The sequence below is a fragment of the Pelobates fuscus genome, chromosome 10 (assembly GCF_036172605.1).
Source record: "Pelobates fuscus isolate aPelFus1 chromosome 10, aPelFus1.pri, whole genome shotgun sequence".
NCBI classification, from domain to species: Eukaryota; Metazoa; Chordata; class Amphibia; order Anura; family Pelobatidae; genus Pelobates; species Pelobates fuscus.
This window is the reverse complement of record NC_086326.1, coordinates 76,909,575-76,935,647: the sequence shown is the minus strand read 5'-3', so window position 1 is coordinate 76,935,647 and position 26,073 is coordinate 76,909,575. Positions and strand designations below refer to the sequence as shown.

General features: G+C 42.4%; 1 protein-coding gene across 1 annotated transcript in view; it reads right to left on the bottom strand.

Annotated features, from left to right (window-relative positions):
- Nucleotides 1-26,073, bottom strand: part of LOC134575864 (cGMP-dependent protein kinase 2-like) — a 177,219-nt gene that overhangs the window by 27,747 nt on the left and 123,399 nt on the right. Inside the window, exons 13-16 of the mRNA XM_063435306.1 lie at nucleotides 25,166-25,255; nucleotides 19,437-19,578; nucleotides 17,130-17,293; nucleotides 15,169-15,291 (exon numbers count right to left, since the gene is read on the bottom strand). Of these exons, the coding sequence (XP_063291376.1) occupies nucleotides 15,169-15,291; nucleotides 17,130-17,293; nucleotides 19,437-19,578; nucleotides 25,166-25,255 (519 nt within the window). The remainder of the gene's footprint in view (nucleotides 1-15,168; nucleotides 15,292-17,129; nucleotides 17,294-19,436; nucleotides 19,579-25,165; nucleotides 25,256-26,073) is intronic.

Below are 26,073 nucleotides of genomic sequence, written 5' to 3'. Positions count from 1 at the left end.
TGCTTTTACAACCAAAATTTTGTTTCCACTGTAATAGAAGAGCAGTTGCCTGCCTGCCAGCTTCTGTGTGAGGTTCACATTGGATACTGTGCCTACTTGCCCAGTGCCACCACTCATATCTGTTTTAACAATTGGTTAAGCTTTACATTTAAAATAAATATTGTTTTTCACACACCCGTTTGATTTTTTGGGATAAGCTGTCCAGGAAGGATGGCTTGGAAGAAGCAAGATCAGAAGCAGAATAGGATGGTTGTCTTCCAAACCTGGACCTCCCAAAGGACGCAATCTTTGAGGGATGGGTTGGCCGGCAGGTAGAGGCACTAGGAACGCCTCCATACCATGACTTCTGATGATTGCATATCTCAGCTTCCGATTAAGATAAGAATACAGTCGAGCATATGAAACTGCATCACTTGACGTTCTTTGATTCAGTCGGATCACACACATGTCCTTGGTGCACTCTGGCCAGATACGATCCACATATTCCCAAACAGACTCTTGCAAAATGCATCCTTCGGATGTTAACACTTTTGGTAAATCCTGGCAAAGATGACTGCTATAACCAGACTCTGGCGTGGCTGTAACTTTAAACTGCTTTATAGAGAACATGTGAAGGAATCCCTTCCACACACTTGAGTCTGCTGGATCTGTGAGTCTAGTATCTGGATCATACAATTTCTTGTTCTTCTTTTCAATGCATGAAGAATGTTGATTGCCATTAGTTATATGGTGTTTCCATATTTTCTCTGGTTTCTTGGTAATTACCCATTGGCTTAAGTCAGCATCACCTGGGGGGTTTATCAGCCCTTTGCATATAAGGCAGTCCTGATCTAAAAGGTGGCTCTTCTGTTGGGATGTTGTGTCCCTTTTCTCTGAGATGCAATCCTGCTGAGAATCCTGAGGCTGCCACACAGAATCAGACAAATCCTCTAGGGTCAAGTTCTGATCGGGCACGGTATCAATTTCAATTAACCCCTTGTGTGTCAGCTTTGTCATCTGAATCTGGTATGGCTGTCTTTCCTCTTTCTCGATTAGTTCCAGTGCATGTTTTCTCTTTTGAATTCTCCAGTTGGCCAGCTCCTGTGCAGCCATTTACGTTGCACTCATTAGAACCAAACACTGTGGGATGATTTATGGCCCCCACCCACCGCGCAGGGGTGGGGGCCAAGGGGGGGAGGACAGTAGGTCCCCCATTGTGATTTATGGCCCCCACCTACCGCGCAGGGGTTGGGGAGGACAGTAGCTCCCCCCAGTGTGTATCATGGGCTTTGAGGACAGGTGTCAATCCATACCTGCCAAGTGACCCTATGTAGGGGTAACAGTCCCTATTCTGCTCTGTGTCAGTGTGCATCATGGTCTCTGTGGACGGGGAACAGTCTCTATTCTGCTCTGTGTCAGTGTGTATCATGGACTCTGTGGACAGGGAACAGTCCCTATTCTGTTCTGTGTCAGTGTGTATCAGGGGTTTTGAGGACAGGTGTCAATCCATATCTGCCAAGTGACCCTATGTAGGAGGAACAGTCCCTATTCTGCTCTGTGTCAGTGTGTATCAGGGGCTTTGAGGACAGGTGTCAATCCATACCTGCCAAGTGACCCTATGTAGGAGGAACAGTCCCTATTCTGCTCTGTGTCAGTGTGTATCAGGGGCTTTGAGGACAGGTGTCAATCCATACCTGCCAAGTGACCCTATGTAGGGGGGACAGTCTCTATTCTGCTCTGTGTCAGTGTGTATCATGGTCTCTGTGGACGGTGAACAGTCTCTATTCTGCTCTGTGTCAGTGTGTATCATGGTCTCTGTGGACAGGGAACAGTCTCTATTCTGCTCTGTGCCAGTGTGTATCAGGGGTTTTGAGGACAGGTGTCAATCCATATCTGCCAAGTGACCCTATGTAGGGGGAACAGTCCCTATTCTGCTCTGTGTCAGTGTGTATCAGGGGTTTTGAGGACAGGTGTCAATCCATATCTGCCAAGTGACCCTATGTAGGGGGAACAGTCCCTATTCTGCTCTGTGTCAGTGTGTATCAGGGGTTTTGAGGACAGGTGTCAATCCATATCTGCCAAGTGACCCTATGTAGGGGGAACAGTCCCTATTCTGCTCTGTGTCAGTGTGTATCAGGGGTTTTGAGGACAGGTGTCAATCCATATCTGCCAAGTGACCCTATGTAGGGGGAACAGTCCCTATTCTGCTCTGTGTCAGTGTGTATCAGGGGTTTTGAGGACAGGTGTCAATCCATATCTGCCAAGTGACCCTATGTAGGGGGAACAGTCTCTATTCTGCTCTGTGTCAGTGTGTATCAGGGCTGGGCTTTGAGGACAGGTGTCAATGTTAGGTGATTTCTGCCCTTTATGGATTAAAAGCAGACTCTGCATCAACTGTGCAATTTTCCATGGGAGTTTTGCCATGGATCCCCCTCTGGCATGCCACAGTCCAGGTGTTAGTCCCCTTGAAACAACTTTTCCATCACTATTGTGGCCAGAAAGAGTCCCTGTTGTTTTTAAAATTCGCCTGCCCATTGAAGTCAATGCCGGTTCGCGAACATTTGCGGAAGTTCGCGTTCGCCGTTCGCGAACCGAAAATTTCGGGTTCGCGACAACACTATACTTCATATGTTGCTCAGCTAGGTACATACCCCCGTATGTACCTTTGCCAGGTATATGTGGACATCGGAGGGGCACATTTGGGACGCAGCCATTCCATTTTTTTTTTCAAACTTTAAATTTTTACGCTCTGCCCATGTCCCATTTTAGAGTATTTTACCAGACTATATAATCCAAATACCCCATAAAGCCATACCATTTCTTAAAGAAGACATCCCAGGGTATTTCAAAAGGCATATTTTGAACCTTAGCGTGGGATCATTTTTCCGCTAGCTTGTACCAGGTGTAGTGGTAATAAGCGTTTTTTCTGCCTTTTTGACACACAAAGTGAGTTTGCACAGTATATTTTGCAAACCTTATGTGTACTACCACTGTATAATACTTCATATATTGCTCAGCTATGTCTGCTGAGTACAAAAATACCCCCGTATGTACCTTTGCCAGGTATATGTGGACATCGGAGGGGCACATTTGGGACACAGCCATTCCATTTTTTTTTTAAACTTTCAATTTTTACGCTGTGCCCATGTCCCATTTTAGAGTATTTTACCAGGCTATATAAACCAAATACCCCATGAAGCCATACCATTTCTTAAAGAAGACATCCCAGGGTATTTCAAAAGGCATATTTTGAACCTTAGCGTGGGATCATTTTTCCGCTAGCTTGTACCAGGTGTAGTGGTAATGAGCGTAATTAAATGTATTTTTTTACTTTTTAAAACTTTTTTTACTTTTTAAAACTATTTTTTAAACTTTTGTTTTGCTTATTCATTTTTTTAAAGTTTCCTAAACTTTCGTAAAACTTTTTTTTTACAGATTTAACATTTTTCTAAGCTTTTTTTTTACGTTAACCCCTAACTAGCAGTAAGCAGCACTAACAGTAAATTCCCCATTTTCCCATAACTCCCACCCTCCCCAGCTAGCAAAATATTTAATTATACAATATTTAAATTAGTTAATTAAATAAATTTAACCCCTGAGGGTTAAAAAATAAATAAAAGTTAATTGTCAGGGGTTAAAAAAAAAATTAGATCACAGTATAATACAGTGATCTGTATTTTGATCACTGTAGGCAGTGATCGACTGGCAGGGAAGGGGTTAATTTTTATTTGGACTGGGTAAAGGGTTTATTTTTTTAATTTTTTACTTAAACGTTATTAAAACTTTTTTTAACTTAATTTTTCAACTTTTTAAAGCTTATTTTTAAACTTTTTTTAACGTTAACCCCTAGTTAGCCTAATACTAAATCCCGCCAATTCCCCACTAACTTCCAACCTCCCCAGCTAGCTAAATTTATAATTTTAAAATATTTAAATTAATTAATAAAATAAATTTAACCCCTGAGGGTTAAAAAAAATATTTAACCCTCAGGGGTTAAAAAAAAAATCAGATCATAGTAAAATGTAATCCCTGCCAATTGATCACTGTAGTCAGTGATCAATTGGCAGGGAAGGGGTTAATTTTTTATTAAAATGGGTAAAGGTGGGGTAAAGGGGGGTGGGATTTTAAATAAACTTTATTTTTTTGTCACCAGGGGGCAGGATCAACACTGATCCGTCTCCCTGCACTTCACACTGAACCCGGAAGTGCAGGGAGGCGGAGGTGAGTATACAGAGCACATGTGCCCGCTCAGACATGCTGTCAGAGCGGGCACATGTACTGGGGCAGCCGGATCCGGTGCTCCCGGTCTGCCTCTAATGCAGAGGCAGACCGGAGCACCATTAACCCCACGATCGCCGTGATTGCGGCGATCTGGGGTTAATTTTAACGGGTGATGGACGAGGTCCGTCACTCGTCATTAACGCATTCTCCTGAGTGACGGACCTCGTCCGTCACTCATCGTTAAGGGGTTAATAGAATTTTTTTAGGATCTAATTTTATTTAGAAATTTACCAGTAGCTGCTGCATTTCCCACCCTAGTCTTATACTCGAGTCAATACGTTTTCCCATTTTTTGGGGGTAAAATTAGGGGCCTCGGCTTATATTCGGGTCGGCTTATACTCGAGTATATACGGTATATTCTATATATAATATATATACACATCATATATATATATATATATATATATATATATATATATATATATATGTAACCTTTGGGGTTAAGCACCCCACACAAGCCCTCCAGCTTCAGAGGCTCCTTTAGAGGTGGCCACAGGTGTGTATATATAGGAGGAGTTTTTCAATAGTCAGGTCACTTTTATTATTTTCTCCAGTCAGCACAGATATCATCTGCAATAGTGAGTATACTCATTTTAGCACTAACACATTAATTGTTTAGTTTTAACACTGCACTCATACACACACGCTGCAGTCATACACACTGCACTCATACACACTGCACTCACACACACTGCATTCATACACACACACTGCACTCATACACACACACTGCACTCATACACACACTGCACTCATACACACACACTGCATTCATACACACACACTGCATTCATACAAACACTGCATTCACACACACACACTGCACTCATACACAGTGCATTCAAACACACACTGCACTCATACACACACTGTACTCATACACACACACTGCATTCATACATACACACTGCACTCATACACACACTGCAGTCATACACACTGCACTCACACACACTGCATTCATACACACTGCATTCATACACACACACTGCACTCATACACACACACTGCACTCATACACACACTGCACTCATACACACACACTGCACTCATATACACACACACTGCATTCTTTATATACACACACTGTAAATACATATTCAATTAATAGAATTTTTTTAGGATCTAATTTTATTTAGAAATTTACCAGTAGCTGCTGCATTTCCCACCCTAGTCTTATACTCGAGTCAATACGTTTTTTTGGGGGGTAAAATTAGGGGCCTCGGCTTATATTTGGGTCGGCTTATACTCGAGTATATACGGTATATTCTATATATAATATATATACACATCTTATATATATATATATATATATATATATATATATATATATATATATATATATGTAACCTTTGGGGTTAAGCACCCCGCCCAAACCCCCCAGCTTCAGAGGCTCCTTTAGAGGTGGCCACAGGTGTGTATATATAGGAGGAGTTTTTCAATAGTCACTTTTATTATTTTCTCCAGTCAGCACAGATATCATCTGCAATAGTGAGTATACTCATTTTAGCACTAACACATTAATTGTTTAGTTTTAACACTGTTTTTAATTGCTTTCATCACTTATTTTTGTATACTCACCAGGATTTAATTTAACACCTTTTATTTTTAACACTAGTACTATTTAATTTGTCCCCCACATTTTAGCGTAGGACCCACCAATATTGGGGTACTTTGAAAGTAGTGATGGGCTTAACAACATATGGACATATACTGAAACCAAATCCCCATATTTATTCTTAGATAGAAATTTTAGTAGCCTTCTACATAGAAAACTAAATAGAAAACTATTTATTTTCTCATTATGAAGTTTGGTCACTGTGGCAGCACCTTTCATGCAAAATGCAGGTCTCGGGTGTGCCCCCAATCCTTTTTCTGTACACACACATATATATATATATATATATATGTAATGTCATACGTAGTGTATTTTAATGTTAATATAAGTATATATATTAGTATTAAAATACACTTAGAATTATGTTACATATATATATAAGATATATATATTATATATAATACAGCTATATATATTTTATATTTATATATATACACGTATAATTACAATAATAAATAAAATAATACAATAAATAAATAAAATATTTAAAAAAATAAATAAATAAATTATATATACAAATGTAATTTCATTCTAACTGTATTTAGTTATTAATATATATATATATATATATTGGTAACAAAATACACTTAGAATGACATTCTATACATATCTATCTATATATAAAATACAAATAACCGCAAATATATATATATATATATATATATATATATATATACAGATCAATATATATAATTACATAAATAACTACATAAGTGTACACGTAGACTTTAAATACATATATATGTATATATATTAAAATTCTACGTATATATTTAAGTAATATTTTAACATAATTATGCGACTTAATTAATTAAAATTTGATTGACACGCCTGACAACCCAGGCAGAAAGTGCAGAGAATTTGAAATGCATGCACTATTTTTAACCCTGTAACTTTCCAAGACACCACAAAACCTGTACATGGGGGTACTGTTTTACTCGGGAGACTTCGCTGAACACAAGTATCAGTGTTTCAAAATGGTAACTTGTATTACAACAATGATATTTTTAGTAAAAGTTACGTTTTTTGCATTTTTCACACACGAATGGCACTTTTACTGACGATATTGTTGTAATATGTTTTAATGTTTTAAATCCCTTATGTTTGTGTTCAGTGAAGTCTCCCAAGTATAACAGTACCCCTCATGTACAGTTTGTTTTGAAAAGTCTAAATATATATAGTCAAATATAAGGCTTGCATTTCATTTTTTCACATTGAAATTTGCCAGATTGGTTATGTTGCCTTTTGAGACCGTATGGTAGCCCAGGAATAAGAATTACCCCCACGATGGCATATCATTTGCAAAAGTAGATGTGAAGAAATGACTCTATTTTCCGGCATTTCTGCATATTTCGTACTTTTTCTGTTTATTTGCAATCGGCAGGTAGAACTGCCGAACAAAGACCACCCCTGGCTCACTTAACTTCAAAGCCGGCATCACTTTCACCCTCTATGTGTGCGGTCAGCATTCATATTGCCAAATGCCACGAGGCAGAGAAAACCGCGGCCATCTTTTTTTTCGTCAAACAAAGGCAGCGGGACTTGGTCGTCGAGTGTCTGGAACTAAAATCGGACACTCGACTTCCCGAACACCGGTCTCAATCATACGAACGCTGGAACTATAGATACCGATTAGCTAGAAGAGCGCTATTCGGTCCAAATGTGCACACGAATGAGGGGAACAATCGCTGCTAGGAGCCAGGGGAATCCATTCGGTACTTTTATTCGTTTTCCCCCTTTTTCTAAAGTGACCGGCAAAACCACACAAACCTATTTTGGGCAGCCCACCCACAGTGAAACGGTCACAAAGGACTTCCAGGGTTTTTGTGAACCCCTGAACCGATCTGGGTGAAATTTGGATATGTTGGTCACCCAGATTGGGGCTATCAGGGGACATAGGATTTATGGGGATACCCCATGTATAAAGGGGTGTTCCAGAAATTGGGGAAAACAGTGATTTTTCAGCCTGGAGATAATTAGGTTGTCACTGTATCAGACCTGATTATCTCCAGGACTAGGGGAGGGAACTATCTGTTTGTGTTGGGTGTGTTTATATTTTTACTGTACAGGATTGGATAAATGTTACTCCTCCCTGTGGGATGTCCCCTTGCATGGGGACCTGTATAAAAAGCCATGTATGTGAATAAAAGTTAGTTCTACTTGTATCCTGATCCTGGACTCTGACTGTTATTTGGAATTCGTATGCTTTACCAAGGGAATTATCTTGTGAAGCTGTTTGTATGTCGTATGGATTTCGTGACCTGTAACTACCGAACAGAGGTCTCTCTACACTAGATTCAGACTGTTCGGGAGGAAACTACAGAAAGAGCGTTGGCTAGACTTGGTTTCCTTACAACTGGTGGCAAGTGGAGGGATTCGAATCCCGAATGGACATTTCAAACCAAGCAAGGGAATGAATGGCTCAGCAGTACCAGCTACTTAAAAGAACCCCACTAAAGGACTTACTGGAAGCTCGGGGCAGAGTGGCAAGTAACAAGACAAAAGCCATGTTAATTGCAGAATGAATACAGAGCGATAATACCAGTAATACAGAGATGGATCAAGAGGAAGAAACCGTGATGCAAAAGGACATCCGATGGATGATCAGCCTACTGGGGCCCAACCCGACTTCAGAGGCGGTTCTGCAGGTCATGGCACAAGCCAGACAATCGCAAAAAGAGCGAGAAGACCGGGACAGACCGTCACAGGGAGATTTATTACACTCCCCGGGAAGTACTGGCGAACTACCAAAGAAGGTGAATTATGCAGCTTTTAAATCGTTTAATGACAATGAGATGGAAATTGACAGTTACTTACAAGACTTTGAACGTCAATGTGCACTGGAGGGATTAGACTCCACAAAATGGGCTGCAGTCATTAGCAGCAAACTGTCAGGTAGAGCAGCTGAGGTGCTGCGAGCAGTACCTGAGGGGGACATACATAATTACGAAAAGGTAAAGGACATTTTGTTGGCCAGATATGCTGTAACTCCGGAGGCATACCGGAAAAAGTTTAGAGATCTGAGGAAGACGGGGAGAGATTCCCATACAGAATGGGCTTTTCGGCTACACAGGGCGGCCCGTAATTGGATGAAGGGCTGCCAAGCAACCACACTGGAGGATGCGTTGCAACTAATGTTATTGGAGCAATTTTTTAATCACACTGCAGAGGACATAAAGGACTGGGTTAAAGATAGAAAACCAAAAACTGTGGAGGAAGCCGCCAGGTTAGCGGATGAGTATCAGGACAACAGGAGGAAGGAGCAAGGGGTGAGCAGACACGGCTCCAACCACCCCTACTCCTCCTAGACCCTCCATGAGTAACCCCTCACCGAACCCAGCAGGCACATCTTGACCCCCTGCAGTGTGCCATTATTGCAAGCAACCGGGACATTACAAGAATCAGTGCCCTCGCTTAAACCGGGGAAGCTGGGAAAGGCAAACCCCACAGCAACCCAGGGCGGCTGCTCATTGTGTGCAACAAGAAAGCACAAACTCTGTCCCTAACCAAGAGGAACAGTGGAGTGTGTTACACGAGGTCAACCCAGTGCAAGCTGGGGGTGACAACCGGGACCACCACCGCCAGTGGATTACCGTAGATGGCGTGGGGGCCCGGGCGCTGAGAGACTCTGGGGCTACTTTGACTGTGGTGCAACCTCACACAATCAGGGCGCAAGCTCGCACCGGACGCACAGTCGCTGTGAGGGTGGCTGGGGGCGCTATCCACAAACTGCCCACCGCTAATATCCTTGTTGATTGGGGTTCGGGGTCCAAACAGCTGGAGGTTGGGATAATGCAAGAACTACCCGCCGAGGTTTTGTTGGGGAATGATGTGGGATGCTTAACCTCTCAACTAGCCCGAGACACCCCTGCCGAGGCATACCCGGTTACCACCCGAGCTCAAGCCAGACTGGAAGCACCACTGCACTCTGAGGAAAACCAGGTAAGAGTCGAAATACCCCCCTTACCCGATCCCCCCTTTCCCTTTTGGGATACCCCCCAGGGGTTTGTACAAGAGCAGTGTACCGACCCCACATTAGAGGGATATAGGAAGGCAGTGGCCGTTACCCCAAGGAACAACACGCACGAAAAGTTTGAATGGTATAAGGGGTTGTTGTATAGAGTGACCGGGGGGGTGGGACAGGGGGCCACCCAGGTCATCAAAAGACAGTTAATTGTACCACGTAAATTCCGGGCTGAGTTGTTAAAACTCAGTCATGACATTCCCCTAGCAGGACATCTAGGGGTCAAAAAGACAAGGGACAGGTTAACCCAAACATTCTTCTGGCCCAGGGTCACCCAGGACCTCAAGTATTATTGCAGGACGTGCAACGTCTGTCAAAGGGTAGGGAAAAGGGGAGACCTTCGGAAGGCCAAACTTCACCCATTGCCCATTATAGAACAGCCCTTTCACCGAGTAGCGGTGGATTTAATAGGACCCCTCAGCCGACCCAGTAAGTCGGGCAAAAAGTTCATACTAACGGCAGTCGACTACGCCACTAGATACCCGGAGGCAGTCGCCCTCACCAACATAGAGGCAGAGACCGTGGCAGAGGCCCTTGTTCAGATATTCACCCGGGTAGGTTTCCCACAGTAGATCCTGTCCGATCGGGGAACTCAGTTCACGGCTACCCTGACACAACAATTGTGGCAGAGCTGTGGAGTGAAACCCCTGTTCAGCGCCCCGTATCATCCCCAGACTAACGGGCTCTGTGAACGTTTCAATGGCACTCTAAAACAGATGCTAAAAACCTTTACAGAGTCCCACAAGAACTGGGAAAAATTCCTTCCCCACCTTCTGTTTGCCTACCGGGAGGTGCCCCAGACCTCCACTGGGTTTTCCCCCTTCGAACTCCTGTTCGGGAGAAAAGTTCGGGGCCCACTGGAGCTCGTACGGGAACACTGGGAGGGCAATACAGATGAGGGGGGAGTCCCTATCGTCCAGTATGTTCTGGAGTTCCGGGACCGTCTGCGGGCTCTCACCGAATCTGTTCGGGAGAACCTGCAGACGGCTCAGGAGGACCAGAGGAAATGGTACGATAGGGGAGCCCAAGATAGAGTACTGGATATAGGGCAGAAGGTCTTAGCTTTGAGACCAGTTAAAAAGGAGAAGCTGCAAGCGGCCTGGCAGGGACCATTTAAAGTAGTAGAACGGGTTAGCGAGACTACCTACATCGTGAGCAAATGTTCAGATGAAAGGCTGACCAAAGCCTTCCATGTGAACATGCTCAAACCATATTTTGAGAGAACAGAGGATGTGGGCGCCGTGTGTGCCCCCGCCACGGAAGATAGTGAAGGGCTACCCCTCCCTGATTTACTAGACACCGCCCCCTGTACTATTGACCAAGTAAGCTTGGGCCAAAATGTAAACCCTATAGAGAAGGGTGAGGCCACTCAACTGCTGCAGGGATACCGAGAGATGTTTTCAGCCACCCCAGGCTATACCTCCGCTGCGGTACACCGCGTGGAAACCCAGGGAGAGACGCCGCTATGGCAACAACCATATCGGATCCCGGAGGTAGTGCGTGAGAGTATGCTCACCGAGTTAAGAGATATGTTACAGCTAGGGGTAATAGAACCCTCTCAAAGTCCTTGGGCCTCCCCGGTAGTACTAGTACCGAAGCGCGACGGCACCACGCGCTTCTGTGTAGACTATCGGAGGCTTAATGATCGTACTATAACAGACGCCTACCCCATGCCCAGAATAGATGAGCTACTAGACCGTATGGCGGGGGGGGGAACTACTTGACTACCCTGGACCTGTGCAAAGGTTATTGGCAGATCCCCTTGGAGCCTGCGGCCATTCCCAAGTCGGCATTCGGCACCCCCTTTGGGCTATACCAATTCAAGGTTATGCCCTTTGGGATGAAGAATGCCCCGGCTACGTTTCAGAGGATGGCCGATAGGCTCCTGGAGGGGTTTCAGGACTTCGCATGTGCGTATCTAGATGATATTGCCGTCTACAGCCGCACATGGGGAGACCATCTGGGTCATGTGTCCAGGGTACTCAAACGAATCCACCTCGCCGGGCTCACATTGAAACCCGACAAATGTCACGTAGGCATGGCCGAGGTACAGTATCTCGGCCACAGGGTGGGCTCCGGTAGACAGCGTCCAGAGCCAGCTAAGGTAGAGGCCATAGCTAACTGGCCCCAACCTCGTACCAAAACCCAGGTACTAGCCTTCTTAGGGACGGCCGGTTATTATAGAAAGTTTGTCCCAGAGTACAGCGCCCTGGCCAAACCCCTCACCGACCTTACCAAAAAGGCCCTTCCCAAACAGGTCTCCTGGACCCCAGAGTGCACGGACGCTTTCCAGAGGCTTAAAGCGGCATTGAGTGAGGCTCCTGTGTTGGCAGCACCCGACTACACTAAACAATTTCTTGTACACACAGATGCCTCCATGTTTGGGCTGGAAGCCGTGCTAAGCCAAGTGGGAGCAGACGGCATGGAACACCCGGTGGCATACCTCAGCCGTAAACTTTTACCCCGAGAAGTCAGCTATGCCACCGTAGAAAAAGAATGCTTGGCCCTCGTGTGGGCACTCAAGAAGCTTCAGCCCTATTTGTATGGGCGGGCATTTACCCTTATGACTGACCACATCCTTCTGGTATGGCTTAACCGGGTAGCTGGAGACAATCCCAGGCTATTACGGTGGAGCCTAGCCCTCCAACCCTATAATTTTACCATGCAGTACCGGCCCGGCAAACAAAATGGTAATGCGGATGGCCTGTCACGCCAGACCGAACTGGACTCCTAAAACCCTACTTTTCTCGGACATCCCCAAGCCAACCCGACAGGGTCTAGGTGGGTATGCCGACCTATGGACTTATAGGGGAGCAGTGTGAAGAAATTACTCTATTTTCCGGTATTTCTGCATATTTCGTACTTTTTCTGTTTATTTGCAATCGGCAGGTAGAACTGCCGAACAAAGACCACCCCTGGCTCACTTAACTTCAAAGCCGGCATCACTTTCACCCTCTATGTGTGCGGTCAGCGTTCGTACTGCCGAATGCCACGAGGCAGAGAAAACCGCGGCCATCTTTTTTTTCGTCAAACAAAGGCAGCGGGACTTGGTCGTCGAGTGTCTGGAACTAAAATTGGACACTCGACTTCCCGAACACCGGTCTCAATCATACGAACGCTGGAACTATAGATACCGATTAGCTAGAAGAGCGCTATTCGGTCCAAATGTGCACACGAATGAGGGGAACAATCGCTGCTAGGAGCCAGGGGAATCCATTCGGTACTTTTATTTGTTTTCCCCCTTTTTCTAAAGTGACCGGCAAAACCACACGAACCTCTGGAACTATTTTGGGCAGCCCACCCACGGTGAACCGGTCACAAAGGACTTCCAGGGTCTTTGTGAACCCCTGAACCGATCTGGGTGAAATTTGGATATGTTGGTCACCCAGATCGGGGCTATCAGGGGACATAGGATTTATGGGGATACCCCATGTATAAAGGGGTGTTCCAGAAATTGGGGAAAACAGTGATTTTTCAGCCTGGAGATAATTAGGTTGTCACTGTATCAGACCTGATTATCTCCAGGACTAGGGGAGGGAACTATCTGTTTGTGTTGGGTGTGTTTATATTTTTACTGTACAGGATTGGATAAATGTTACTCCTCCCTGTGGGATGTCCCCTTGCATGGGGACCTGCATAAAAAGCCATGTATGTGAATAAAAGTTAGTTCTACTTGTATCCTGATCCTGGACTCTGACTGTTATTTGGAATTCGTATGCTTTACCAAGGGAATTATCTTGTGAAGCTGTTTGTATGTCGTATGGATTTCGTGACCTGTAACTACCGAACAGAGGTCTCTCTACACTAGATTCAGACTGTTCGGGAGGAAACTACCGAAAGAGCGTTGGCTAGACTTGGTTTCCTTACAGTAGACAACCCAAGGTATTGCAAATGGTGTATGTCCAGTCATTTTTAGTAGCCAATTAGTCACATGAAAGAGGTAAATTACGGTTGAACAGACATATAGCGCAAATTCCAGTTTTTGTTTACATTTTGTTTTGATCAGAACATGTACTATTGACTCCGTCCTGAAGGTGTTAATTGTAAATTATCATTTTTTTAAAAGCCTTTCTTCGGGTTGATATTATTTTTTGGAATACCACTAGATTTACCCTCTCTACAAAAAAAAAATTGAACATCACTATCCCACTATCCTGTAGAACCTGGACACAAATAGCAATGCTAATTAGCTGGAATAGCAATGCTAATTAGCTGGAAGCAGTTCAAGGAGTCGGGTGGCTTTCAATACTCATTGGCTCCTATTAGCCCTTTGACAGTTCAGTTCCATTTTAGCAAACCTAAGATCAGTTCCAGATATAATATTTCATTTTGGCACATCATGATTCCAATACTCCATGGAAACCATACAGTTTGCTACATTACCCTCCCGGGGGTCCTGACTACAACTATAATTAAAATAACTGTCATTTAAATAATTTACATGCTACATATATTATGGAGAGATAAGATGCTGTTAGTTAAAAAATACATGATTGATCCTGTTTTATACATTACATTGTATATTCAATCTAATTCACAGCTCATACTTTTCAACTGAAGGAATTTCAAATTTAAGACTGAAATAGATGAACTGGAAACATTCTCCAAGTCAGGTATGCTTCCAGTTTGGCTATTTTGGTCTAAAATTAGAAATTCACTTTAAAATTCACAACAATTCTCATTTTAGAGAATAGTCCTGTTAAACTTTTTATCCAAAATAGTCAAATTGAAAGACCAGTTGGCTTGCAGAATTGCTTCCAATTTAACTAATGTAGCCATGGAATTTGAAATTACCTTTGAATTCATATAATTTTCCTTAGAATTCTTACATTAGTGAACACTGACATTGATCAATTGCTACAACAAAGTAATAGCGTTCATTTTTACATACAATTATTAGAATATTGTCTTTCAAATAGGTTCTAACATTCCTTATAAAATATACTGCAAGCAAAGAAACCATTTTATTAATCTGTATTATATATAAACCAAGGATAAGTTGTCATTTTAAATATATCTTAAATTTTGTTTCCTAAACCATGGCACCGACCTGGCCTCAAGCTTTCATTTTTTGTTGTTTGATAACCTAGTGAGAGCTGTCTATATTCAGCATTTGTATGTCTCTAGGTTGGGTTTGTCCTTAGAACATCCTCTGGGACAATCTTTCAAACAACCATTAACCTTTCAGTGAAGAAGCAGTTTGCTACATTTCCCCCGAGTGCAAAATCTCCTGCAGGCTCAGAACATACAATTTAATCATCATTACCTGCACAGCCTGCGGATTAGGTCTTCAGAGCGTCGCCCAATGCGATGTGGGAAGTCCACTTTCTCAATTCCTTTCAACACCATGTTATAAATTTTTATGGGGTCTGCTCCAGAAAATGGTGGGCTAGGGGTCAAAACGGAGTAACCATTAGAGAGTTAATAACAGAATCAAAGCGTTAAAAGTACTTAATCCCAAATATTGTTTTATTTACATTTTTTTATACTTGGACATTGCTCAAAAATTCGTAAAGATGATGATGTGGACCAACAATGTTCTCTGCTATGCACTTATAAACCTCACTTTGCATTTTGGAAGAGTGGTGGACCATTTTTGCTTGATATTTGAGCTAGGTTTTATGTTTGAGCATCACAGTAAGGAACGGTTCGAGTCACTCTATAGTTAATTCTAGCTGAGCCGAATTAGCTGAATGAGCCGGCTACGGACCAGCAACCTTTAGGACTGAAATTAAAAAAATTAATTAAAAAAATCTGAAGAAACAGAGGGTCGGCTGTGAACATATCAAACTCTTTGTTTCCGAACAGAGATTTTAGCCATTGATTCATCTAGTAACAGATATTCACGAATATGACAGATATCCAGAAGCAATATCCCTCTATATTTCCTCTTCCTAGTGTGAAAATTACTCATATCAAAAAGCACCTGTATCATTTTTATATTGGAAGATATGCTAAGCCTGGCTGCTGTAAGAACACAGAGTATGTTTAATTTATTACGTTATCTTACTATGGTTGGAAGTATGTCTGCAATGCCATCCCAGAACATGTATCAATGTGTTCCCGAGGGATAATAAATAGTGTTTTTCACATAGCTCTGTAAATAGAAGTGTAAACTGCGGAGGGTTAATAGAGCTAAGCCAGAAGGTCCCAGAAGGAATAGCAGGAAACTTTTGCACTCAGCTAAATAATGTATCAGGAGTAGGTTTCAAAACACGTCAGCATTGTTCTCAGCTAAATGTATATTTGAATCTATGCAATGCATTTTTTTTAAAACCTACCATGAAGGAATTAACTCAGCATATTCTTATATAGGACTATACGCAATACTTTGATAAATTAATTTATTTATGGTATTTTTTACATTGTAATATATTTGACCTACAGATACCGCTTAATACTGGTAATAATAATTACTTAATTTAGGAATGATGCAATGATATTTACTAATTCCTCACTCACATTTTGAAGAGACACTCTAAGCACAAGAACCACTGCATGTTAATGTAGTGGTTTTGGTGTAAAGATATTGTTTTTGTACAATGTTTATATTTGTTTCCATCTGTCCCTAATAACACCTCTAGTGGCTGTCAATTAGACAGTTACAGGAGGAACTTCCTATTTCGATGCTCAATCCTTGCAAAACTGATGTCACACTAAGTATGAATACACAGAAAGCTCCCCGTAGAGATGCATTAGTATAATCATTCGCACAGCATGATGGTTGTTCCCAATACTTCACTCTGGGGCAGCATTGGATTGGCTGAGATCAACGTTAATAATCTTAGCTACTGGCAGAGTGGTGTCTTCTGCATGGCATAAAAGTCAAAATAAACCTATATATTTTGGTCTCACCAGGGGGTCATAATTCTAAATTGACAGGAAAAAAACTCTGTTAAAAGTACATTTGTATTTCTAATGTTAGCATTTCCTTTTACATCTAACTCAAGAATATATGAACTTTTTGGGGAATGAAGGAGAGTTGGCAATAAATTGCACAATTTGGGTTGAGTTGAAGAATATCTTCAATTTGCCTATATTGACGCTAACAATTCTGCTTTGGTTCTCAAGTATGATGTAAATCTGTGGAGAGAAAAAACTGAGCAAAGTGGACTGTTACATGTAGCATTTGGTCCCTCACAACCAGGGTTAGGCAAATTCTTTGATGTAACGGTTCTGAAATTTATTGGAGCTGAATGGATTATCTAGGTTTCATGGCAATCTTACCTTCCCGTCAACAATTCGTAGATGAGTATTCCAAGTGACCAGTAATCAGCCCCAAAGTCATGTCCTCTGTTCATGATAATTTCTGGAGCCACGTATTCTGGTGTCCCACAAAATGTCCAAGTCTTTTTTCCTGGTCCAATTTTTTTTGCAAACCCAAAGTCTACCTGGATTAAAAATGTAAGGCCAAAATAATATATTAAGAAAGCGTAGAAAATTATCTTTCTTCATATGCTACTCCAGATATTTTAAGATGGGATTTGTTTTGAGATGCAAATTTTCTCTCTCTCTTTTTTATTGTGAGTTAAGTCCCTAGTGGTGTATAGCAGCAAACCAATAAATGAGAGCTTTGTCGCCTCTTGCTTCTTCACTGATCTGCTCTATCTGTCACATATGAGGGTACTGACATCATACCCTGGGGCCTTCAGTTAGTGAGGGTTCACGATCTAGTGTGATACGTATGGACTCCCGAAGTAACTTATTTATACTTATCCATATCTGTCTCTTGCTCTCCTGAAGAGCCACACTCCACTCTCACCTCCAGTTCTGCTAAGTTTACACCTTGTTTGGTGGCTGTCACCCTTGCTGCACTATTGTGTTTTTGTACCCAACCTCCTCTAGACTGTAAGCTCGTTTGAGCAGGGTCCTCATCTAGCAATTGTTACTGTGTCATTGTGTAATTGTCTCATTTATTGTAAATTCCCCACCAGCGCGTCTTAAAGTCAGGAGGTGGACCTATCATTACCAATAATAATACGAAATCTCTGCCACAGGTGATCTCCTGCTGCCACTACTAGACCACTAAGTGAGTACTCTATAGTTACTGACCACTATTAAAAATAAAATTGCCTGGTCAATTTTTTTAGAAATACATTCTACACAGATTTAAATATATCAAAGGCACTTCCTATCTTCATAGAACTATAAAACTACCTTATGAGACATTACACTAAATACTTTTAAGTTGATCACTCAATATAAAAAAAAGGTCTATAGAGGTTCTAGCAAAATAATGTTTTACTTGGCATTTCCAGCTGCGAGGGCTTAGCTTAACCATAAAATGACCTGCTGTGTTTCAACTTAGTCACCAATGAAATAAATCTAGATATCCCAAAAAAGACCCCGAGACCTTTCTTAATTCTCCTGCACATTCCTTGTCAATTTTCCCTCAATATTCGTGAACTTTTTAAGCTCCTGAACAGAAAATGCACATTGCTATTATTTTCTTTCGCAGTAAAATTCATTTTATCATAAACATCGAAACAATTTGAAACATATTTTTCTGTACTTATGGCTTACAACCTAGCCAATCACAATGAGATGGGAGACGAAGAAAGTTCTAGTATACACATTATCACCTATTTAAATGTGATTCAAATGGTCACACTTGTTATAGTAACTAGTGTTCCTTAAAGGGACACAACAGGCTTGTTCACTTCTTTTTTTTTTTTTAAGTAATAAAATGAATAAATTAAATAGAACATACTCACTTTTCTGTGTGTTTTTTGTTTTCTGTAACTTTCATCATGTAACTGGTTAAAAAGCTTTTATCTTTCGACTGAAAACATGCAGCCAGTGGCACACAAGTCCTTGTTGGCTTATTTCACAGGTAAATTAATTAAGTTGTTATATTATTATTATTATTATTATTATAATTATTATAGCAGTCATGCTTGCCACATGCAAAACAGATGCTTACTAAAAGCTGTGCAGAGTGTGACCAATTAGCTTCGTGCATGAAATCCATGTGTGAAACTATTTTTGTGAGATACGTAATTAAATCCAAAACACACCAGTTGTATTTTTTCCATTAAATTATTTATTTTTATTTTTAAAATAAAAATATGGTGTCAAGTATAGACTGCTATGACTGAACCCACACTACAAATCAGCATAGATGTCCCTTACAACTGTATTATTGCAGCAAAAATAAACAAATACTGCACAATAGGAAAAATCGATTGAGGATATCGGATGTTAGGATATTAATGTATTAAAAAAAAGTAATGTATTAAAATAATGGATATAGTACTGCAAAAAGAAAGTGGCAAGTGTGTGTTAATGAAATGTCCAATTGTCTTGGTATACCATATCAGCTCTGCCAAGCCATCGGTAGTGGTTAAGAGGTTAACACACTGATGAACACACTGATAAATAAACATTACCTTATGTGTCTAGAAGCATGAATTTAATAATGGATATATTAAAGTTATGCCCCATGGAGAATGCAGAATTTGTATGAGTATAATTATGAATTATGAGCTGTTGCAAATAAATAACCCTTTAATAATCGAACATTTTAAAACCAACCATTTTAATGTATCCGTCGGAATCCAGCAGGAGATTTTCTGGCTTTAGGTCCCTGTAGACAATCCCTCGATTGTGCAAGTAATCAAACGCCTCCAACACACAGCCAATGCAGAATCTAGCAATCACTTCCTCAAAGGAACCCCTTGGATAAAAAAAAAAAAAATCATGAATATGGCTTAACAATAATATAATAAAAGATGATCAAAATCGTGGTGGCTTGGATGTTTCGCTCGGCTATTGATACTGAAAATGTAGAACAAATAAACTGGCCTGTCCTTGCACAGGTTGCAGGTAACTTGTATTTAATAGAACATAACTCACTACTGACAGCAACAATTTTTGAATCTTTTCAAATGGTTTTTATTACATTTTCGAAAAACTTGGTAAATACCACTAGGGAACAGTGAATATTGTCCTGCTAACTTTTTTTTTTTTTTCCTCTGGTGTTCTGCTATCAAAAAGAAGACACCAAAAGAAGCAAAACTTAAGTGCAACATTAAACAAATTTCGTAATACACCCTGTATACTACTGCTTGTCTAGGAATGCACATGGTATTTTTGGTCCATTGGCTTGCAGGACATGTCTACTTTCCCACTGCCATGTTTTACTAGTTTGTCCCCACTCTGGCTCAAAGCTCTGCTGGACAAATATTGTACCTCCCAATGTGGGAAGGTATGAATAGTGTTCAAGTCAAAACCTTGGGGTTTATCAGGAAATAATGCCCCCCCCCCCCCCCCCCGCAGTGGCCATGGGTGGGCTTTTACATAAAATGAACTGTGGCACATAGTGTCCCCACAGTCCTCACCCATTGGTGACCAGTTGGGGCTCTAAAAATAATAACGGAGGGACACATTGTCCACACAGCCCTCTCTCATGGGTGATGATGGGGCCCTAAGTAATAAAGGGGGTGGACCTATTGTCTCCCCCGAGCCCCCGCAAATAGCGCCGGGTGGGGGCACTAAATAATACATTGGGAGGTGGATCGGATCTATTGTCCACCCCAGTCCCCACCATCTGATGGCAGATGGGGGCCCTAAATAAAAAGGGGGTGGTACAAAATCCCCATCAGCACCCAGCCATTGATGGCTAGTGGGGGTGATAACTATTAAAGTCAGGAGGTGGACCTATTGCCCACCCCAGCCCCCACTCACATTATGCTCAGGGACTACACTGTGCCACACCACCATACTTCACAAGTATTCAAAAATAAAAATCCATATTTTGGGCTCAAATCTCTCACTGCCCCTTTCTATCCTCATGTTCCTCTATTCTGGGAGCTCCAAAATTTTCCCAAGTTCTTTCTAAACGTATAACAGAGCTTCACAGCAGTAATACTCTCACTACAATAAATGTGTTTAGAAACCAGTCTGTGTAAAGATACATTGCCCTTCTTCTAAATTACATTTTAGTTGTATTAATTGTTAACAGTAAGTCAAGTAAATTTTCTCACAACCGCCCCATCCCTGTCCCTCTTTAGGAACTATGCCCCACTTCCACAACCCCTTTTATTCCCAACCACACACCACTCTGACAGACTGATCCTTGAGATGAGCTAAACTAGAATTGTTAAACCGTTACGTGCTTTCTGCCTATATACCGGCACAGGTACCCTGAAACAGGAAACTTAAGTAACATTTAAGTTACAGCCTTATTTTTTTAAAACTTTAACATTTTAACAAATTCAGTATGTAATAAAATATAATTAAAGTATTTAAATTAGCTTGATTGCTTGCATGTTTAATCAAGGTCACACAAGATTGATTGGTACTACTGTTACAGTATTCACACTAAAATTGCAGTAAATATTCACTTCATTTAATCAGGGGATCCTGGCATTTCACACTAACCATTCCTCTATTTCTGCACGACAGCTTTAATGTCTGCACCTAATATCTGTCAGCTTATCAATGTCAGTATGGACTGCTTGAGAGTCTGAGGTCACGAAGAAGCATTTACGAGATTCAAGGTAGCAATTATTGTATCAGGATCTATCATTATTTTTTCTTTTCTTGCAATGAAAACTCCGCCAACTGTGACGTTTCTGAGATAACGATCAGCATCAAATTCAGGGTATGTGAAAACCAATATATGCAAATACCAGTTATGTCATACTTACCATAAATATAACGTACAGAGATTACAATTTTTTTCAAGTCTGTTATCCTGGTATTTTCCGCTAGTAATGGATGTATTCTGCTGAATTAATTAATGTAATCTGGTGGGAGACACACTATAGTAGCTCCTATTCGAACATCTTGTCTGGCATGCATAAACTTAGGTAAATATTGCATTCGAGTTGAAGGCATGGTAAAGTTAGGGTTAAACAAATTAACACATTGTTAACTATTTTATGGGTTCCAGTACTGTGCTACAAAGGTGTTCTCAAATTGGACAACCAGAACAGATCTTTTGAAATCATGAGACTTATCCAATAGGAAGTGAAGAGTTATGAATTAATATCCACAATTTTTTATTTTATTTTAAGTTCGACGGGTATAATGGATTTATATTTGGCCTTTTTTGGTGCTGAAAAATTAAGATTTCAGAAAAAAGAAAACTTTGAATGGTAATTTAAATTTTATTTACAGGGTAGTAATTTTATTCCCCCCTCACTATTTTTTAGGATGAGGGGGTAGGTAGGGGCTTTTTTTATTTGAGTGGGGGTGGGTGACTAGGGGCTTGGGGACCCCTAGTCACCTTTGATGAAGGGGGAGGGGGGGTTATTTGATTTAGGGCCCCCACCCGCTGCCCAGGGGTGGGGGCTGGGGGGGTAGGACAGTAGGTCCCCCCCCTCTCATTATCATTATGGCCCCCACCCACCGCCCAGGGGTGGGGGCCAGAGAGAGGGAGGACAGTAGGTCCCCCCCTCGTTATCTTTATGGCCCCCACCCGCCGCCCAGGGGTGGGGGCCGGGGGGGGGACGACGACAGTAGGTCCCCCCCTTCATTATCATTATGGCCCCCACCCGCCACCCAGGGGTGGGGGCCGGGGGGGAGAAGGACAGTAGGTCCCCTCCCCCTTCATTATCATTATGGCCCCCACCCGCCGCATAGGGGTGGGGGCGGGGGGGGGGTGGACAGTAGGTCCCCCCCATTATCAGTATGGCCCCCACCCGCAGCCAAGGGGTGGGGGCGTGGTGGAGGACAGTAGGCCCCCCCTTCATTATCATTATGGCCCCGCCCGCCGCCCAGGGGTGGGGGCTGGGAGGGAGGACAGTAGGTCCCCCCCTTCATTATCATTATGGCCCCCACCCGCCGCCCAGGGTGGGGGCCGGGGGGAGGGCAGTAGGTCCCCCCATTATCATTATGACCCCCACCTGCCGCCCAGGGGTGGGGGCGGGGGGTGGACAGTAGGTCCCCCCCCCTTCATTATCATTATGGCCCCCACCCGCCGCCCAGGGGTGGGGGCCGGGGGGGAGGACAGTAGGTCCCCCCTCATTATCATTATGGCCCCCACCCGCCGCACAGGGGTGGGGGCTGGGGGGGGAGGACAGTAGGTCCCCCCTCATTATCATTATGGCCCCCTCCTGCTGCACAGGAGTGGGGGCCGGGGGGGAGGATAGTATGTCACCCCCCCCTCATTATCATTATGGCCTCCACCCGCCGCAGAAGGGGTGGGGGCCGGGGGGAGGACAGTAGGTCCCCCCCTCATTATCATTATGGCCCCCACCCGCTGCACAGGGGTGGGGGCCGGGGGGGAGGACAGTAGGTCACCCCCCTCCTCATTATCATTATGGCCCCCACCCGCCGCTCAAGGGTGGGGGCCTCGGGGGGAGGACAGTAGGTCCCCATCTCCCCATTGTAATTTATGGCCCCCACCCGCCACGCAGGGGTGGGGGCCGGATAGTAGGGATTTTATTTTACAGTGAGCAGCCACTGGCTGCTCACTGTTTAGTAGACATGCCCCTACTCGCCGGATAGCGAGTAGGGGCATTGGGGAGATTTTATTCTCCTTTATACTAGTATGGGGGTCATATTGACCCCTATAGAGTGAGGGGGGGGACCTGGGGGGGCTTATGAAGTGGTGGGGAGCACAGTTCCCTGACGCTTCTGTCTTTACATATTACAAGGAGGGAGCTGCACGCCGGTAGCTCCCTCCTTGTAACAAACTGAATGAACAAGCAAACACTGATACATAGTGTTAGTTTGTTCGTCTGATTTTCTATTCATTCATTCGTCTGTCTGATTAATTAATGAATGAATAGATGAAATTCCCGTTCGCATGTCCAGGTGTTTCACTGGGCATGTGCGGGAATCTCACAGTCTGTCTAGTGTGGGCAGATGACGTGTCCCACAGGGACTTCACCTACCCACACAAAGATGGCGGCGCCCTGAATAAAGATCGGGGCAGAAAATACAGATTAATAAATAGGTAATACGGGGGGCTTACGGCATTTGAGGGGGACTAGGGGGTCAATTGGATGTAGTGGAGGCGGGAGGGGGGTTAAAAACCAAAAACGGGATTCGGCATGACAGTGCCGCTTTAAATGTGTGTCATTGTACAAGAGCAACTGTACAAACTCATGTTCAGATGGTATACTTCCCCAGGGAATTTATTCCGTAGGAAAAAAACCTGAGTGACCAATGCTGGAGAACATGTGAGTAGGGCTGTATAAAGAAAGTGATTTAACCCCTTAAGGACCAAACCTCTGGAATAAAATGGAATCATGACATGTCACACATGGCATGTGTCCTTAAGGGGTTAACTCCTAAATGGCAGAGAATTGACTGCAGAGGCATGATCTACAGACCAAAATGGTTTAATTGTGCTAACATTGTTTTGGTGCCTATAGTGTGCCTTTAAGCATATGACAAAAGACAACTACTTAACGAATAAGCTTACTGCTCAGATAAGGAACACACCTTCTGCCTTTGAGAAACTTTGGCTTCCCTGGGTGGAGTATGAAAGACAATAGGTTCTTGCTCATTTTTGTTTGCCTGGGCTCCCAGTTTTTGTCTCTGCAGCAATCTCCTATTCCCCTTTATCGCTTACTCATTCTATTCTTTAATCCTTAGCCCCTATCTTTCCTTCTTATGTTCGATTGGAGCAGAACCAATGTTCACACATAAGTGTACTTTTTAACAGCCCAAGGAAGAGAGTTAACTCGGTTCCACTTTATTAGTACATTAAAATTGGAGTGCAGGATGGAACAGAATCTTGATATTATATTGCTGTAAACAGGAAATGAACGGATCACTGTAAATTTTTTCATTTATGGTAATATGCTGATGTTTACAATGTTTTACCTTCTGTCTAAACCTAAATAAAGAATGAGAAGAAAAAAAATTACCATATTTCCAATAACACTAGATGTCAGGGGCGTTTTTCCATATAGTTTTCTTATTTTTCCGATTTGATTTAAAATCACAGTTTATTAGTATTCTGGTGTTGGCTGTTGATTCTGTGATTCTGTGATTGTTTTTGCTCTGTGACTTCCTGTAAGTGTAGAGCTTAACCTGTGCACGGTTATCTTACTCCCTCTGAAAACTGTAAGGGTTAATCAATAAAGGGCAGTAGGAGTATTCTCAATGATTAAAGGGGTATCCTCAATGATTAAAGGGGTGTAAGTCAGATGGAAACTTAAGGCTTGTGGTTCCCATCCATTAGCATATATAATTTGTATTGTTATCTAAAGAAAAACTAAAATTTGAAATTGAGGCTAGAAGGATAAAGGAAGGGTTTGATGTAGAAATATTACCCTAGCAATTCATAGAGGTAAACAACTCACGTGTCTCGAAGAATACTCCAAAGCTCTCCCCCAAGACACACCTCAAGAAGCATGTAGACATATTTGGCATCCCTGAAAGTCCTGTAGAGCCTAGAGAAAAACAACAACAAAAAATAACCCTAACATCTGTCACTCGAATTGAGCTGCCAAGAATTGAGATAAATAAACTGCAGAGCACTGTTTAAAGTCATTAATATCCTACTGCGTCTGATGTATTCATAAGCAGCCTTGTGTGTTTACTGAACAATCTTATAATTATTAAGGACGTCTATTGTAAAAGCATCTGTTCGGACTGAAAATTAGTGATTCTGCCCTGAATTCCCTCCTAACACTCGAGTCTGGGAAAATTACATATGTTTGCTAGTTTATTTAAAACGTATTGTAACAGAATTATTATTCAAACAAAAATTATACCAACTTTTTCAGCACAGAGGCTCCCTTGGCACTGCTTACTTGTCCTCCCCCTGCAACATCATAGCATGGTTTTTCTTCGAGATGGCCAAATCCACTGTTCCTCAAAGAGGAGCATTGGGGACCCCCAAAGGAAAGTATTGTATTACTTGCCACATTACTGATTTTTACTCCGTCAGTGCAACAGAATTCCTTCTAGTTGCTTTCAGTAGGACCGCTACTAAAGGTTGATTTAACCTTGATTAACCGGATTTAACATTGCAGTTTCTAAAAAAAATGTCAGGGCTTTACATCGCAGGGCTATTGCACACAGCTCACTTAATTTAGACTTTAGTGTATGTCCCTTTAAGGTACAAAAACAAATTTTACTAGTCATATATTGTATGTTTAGTAACAAGCATTTCAATTTAAAATTGACCTTCTTATTTTGTTCAATTTAAAGGTCCATACATTTCACATTTTGAGTGGCTCTTTGGTGTTAAATGGATACAGTAGGA